We start from the raw sequence: 1,953 nt of genomic DNA, 5'->3' as shown, positions 1-1,953 counted from the left end.
GGTGGTAATTTTGGACTGTGTAACTTTACAAACGACACCTCATACTTTTTCTTAATTTTTATATTTCCTAAATTCATTAAAAACTGTGACGGTGCTGATTTAGTTTCTTTTATCTTCTGGACAGAAAACAACTAAGTGTAATTTTGTAAAGAAGAAACAATTAGCAGAACCAGTGTCCAGCCAACATGTCAGTTTTTAACAGCCATTCCTTTACAGTGTACGACATGTTCACAGTCCAAACTCAAACGATCCAGTAGCTCAGAATAAGCTGCAGTCTGATTGAAGAAAATAGTGCAGTCCTCTTCACATTTAAAGTTTATCGTTGGTTCTCTGATAAGCTGAATGTGCCTGGTTTTGTCCCAGTTGCACCATGTCAACACAACACAGTGAGTTCAAATCACCAGAAGCCATCAGTCAGCTGTTTCCATCTAAACGGTGCTGCTCTCGGTGGTCCCTGAGCCGGACACCAACAGCTTCTTCTTCTGGGAGTATTTCATGGAACTGGAGGAAACCTTCTCCCTCTCCACGGTTCTGCTGCTGCGGCACAGCAGGGTGTTCTTCACGTGGTTTCTGAAGTCGTCAGACACAAAGTAGTAGATGAACGGGTCCAGGATGCTGTTGAGACTGGCCAGACACAGAGTCGAAATGTAAAACCCATACCCGTTATTTTCCACTCCGTCTTTTAACAGAGCGTAATGCATCACAAGCATGATGTTGCTGGGTAGGAAACAGACGAGGAACGTCACCAGGACAATCACAATTAACACCACAACTTTGTGCCGGTTCTTCCCTGATGAACTGTCCTCCGGGCCGCCTTCACCCAGAACTTTGAGTAACCGGATGTACGCCACAACGATCACTATGCAAGGGATGAAGAAAACAACGGTAGCCATGAAGATGAAGTAGAAGAATGGGAGTCGGATGGACTGGGAGGAGAAGGGATCAGTGAGGTCCTGTATGATGCTCACATCGTGGCAGGTGGTTATGTTGGGATCTCTGATCTTGGCCGTGTGATCATACAAGTACAGAGGAGTAGTAGAGAGCCAAATGAACGCCCAGATGGCCACTGTGACACCAACAGCAATCTTGTTGTTCTTCCTCTGCACAGACATGGGGTGTGCCACGACCCAGTACCTCTGCACACTGAGGCAGGCGATGAACAGGATCGAACAGTACATGTTCCCGTAGAAAAAGCTCATCAGGACTTTGCACAGCGGCTCCCCGTAAGTCCAGTTGTTGCCGTTAACGTGGTATGAAATCTTTAGAGGGAGCCAGATGACAAAAAGCAAATCAGCCAGAGCCAGGTTGGCCATGTAGATGGACGATGGGTACTTCTTCTTCGTCCTGAACAGGAAGACCCACACAGCCATCCCGTTTGCTGGGAGTCCCACCACAAACACCACTATGTAAAGGAGTGGGAAGAAGACGGTGGTGAGTGGGCTCTTCAGGGTATCAGACGCTGTCTTATCGAGAACTACAGACTTGTCTTGGCCAATCTGTCCAATAAACCCTCGACGCTCTAAAAGACAAAATAAAAATACACATTAGTGTGGAAACCAGACACCAAACACACGTAAAATGAACATGTGTGACAGAATTTTGAAATGTTGTTAACCAAAATGCTTACTTGAAAAATGATTTGACAGGTTAATTTTTCTAAAGATTTATCTTTTTGTCATAAACATACAAGTTAAGTCACTGACAGACTGATTATTATTGAAACTATCAGCAGTAGCTTTTATAACAAACAAAACCTCAAATAGTTCTATGCTGCTGTTTGAAAAGTTACACAGTCAAAAATTACCACCAATATTTTTGTTTTATTTAACCTTTTATAAAGAAAAAAAAGAACAGATTTATTTTTCAAAGTCAGTTTTTTACCATATGATTCATACATTTATAAATGTCATAGTTTATAAACTAAATATTTAACTTACAAGTTAAATATTTAGT

The 1,953-nt window shown here is 42.2% G+C and overlaps 1 protein-coding gene across 1 annotated transcript in view; it reads right to left on the bottom strand.

The window, feature by feature from the left end:
- Window positions 1–42: 42 nt before the first annotated feature.
- Window positions 43–1,953, bottom strand: part of LOC106535363 (proteinase-activated receptor 2) — a 6,614-nt gene continuing 4,703 nt past the window's right edge. Inside the window, exon 2 of the mRNA XM_014032363.1 lies at window positions 43–1,519. Coding sequence (XP_013887817.1) covers window positions 429–1,519 — 1,091 coding nt within the window. The 3' untranslated portion in view covers window positions 43–428. The remainder of the gene's footprint in view (window positions 1,520–1,953) is intronic.

The sequence above is a fragment of the Austrofundulus limnaeus genome, unplaced genomic scaffold, assembly GCF_001266775.1.
Source record: "Austrofundulus limnaeus strain Quisiro unplaced genomic scaffold, Austrofundulus_limnaeus-1.0 Scaffold1430, whole genome shotgun sequence".
Lineage (NCBI taxonomy): Eukaryota > Metazoa > Chordata > Actinopteri > Cyprinodontiformes > Rivulidae > Austrofundulus > Austrofundulus limnaeus.
This window is presented reverse-complemented; position numbering and strand designations above follow the sequence as displayed.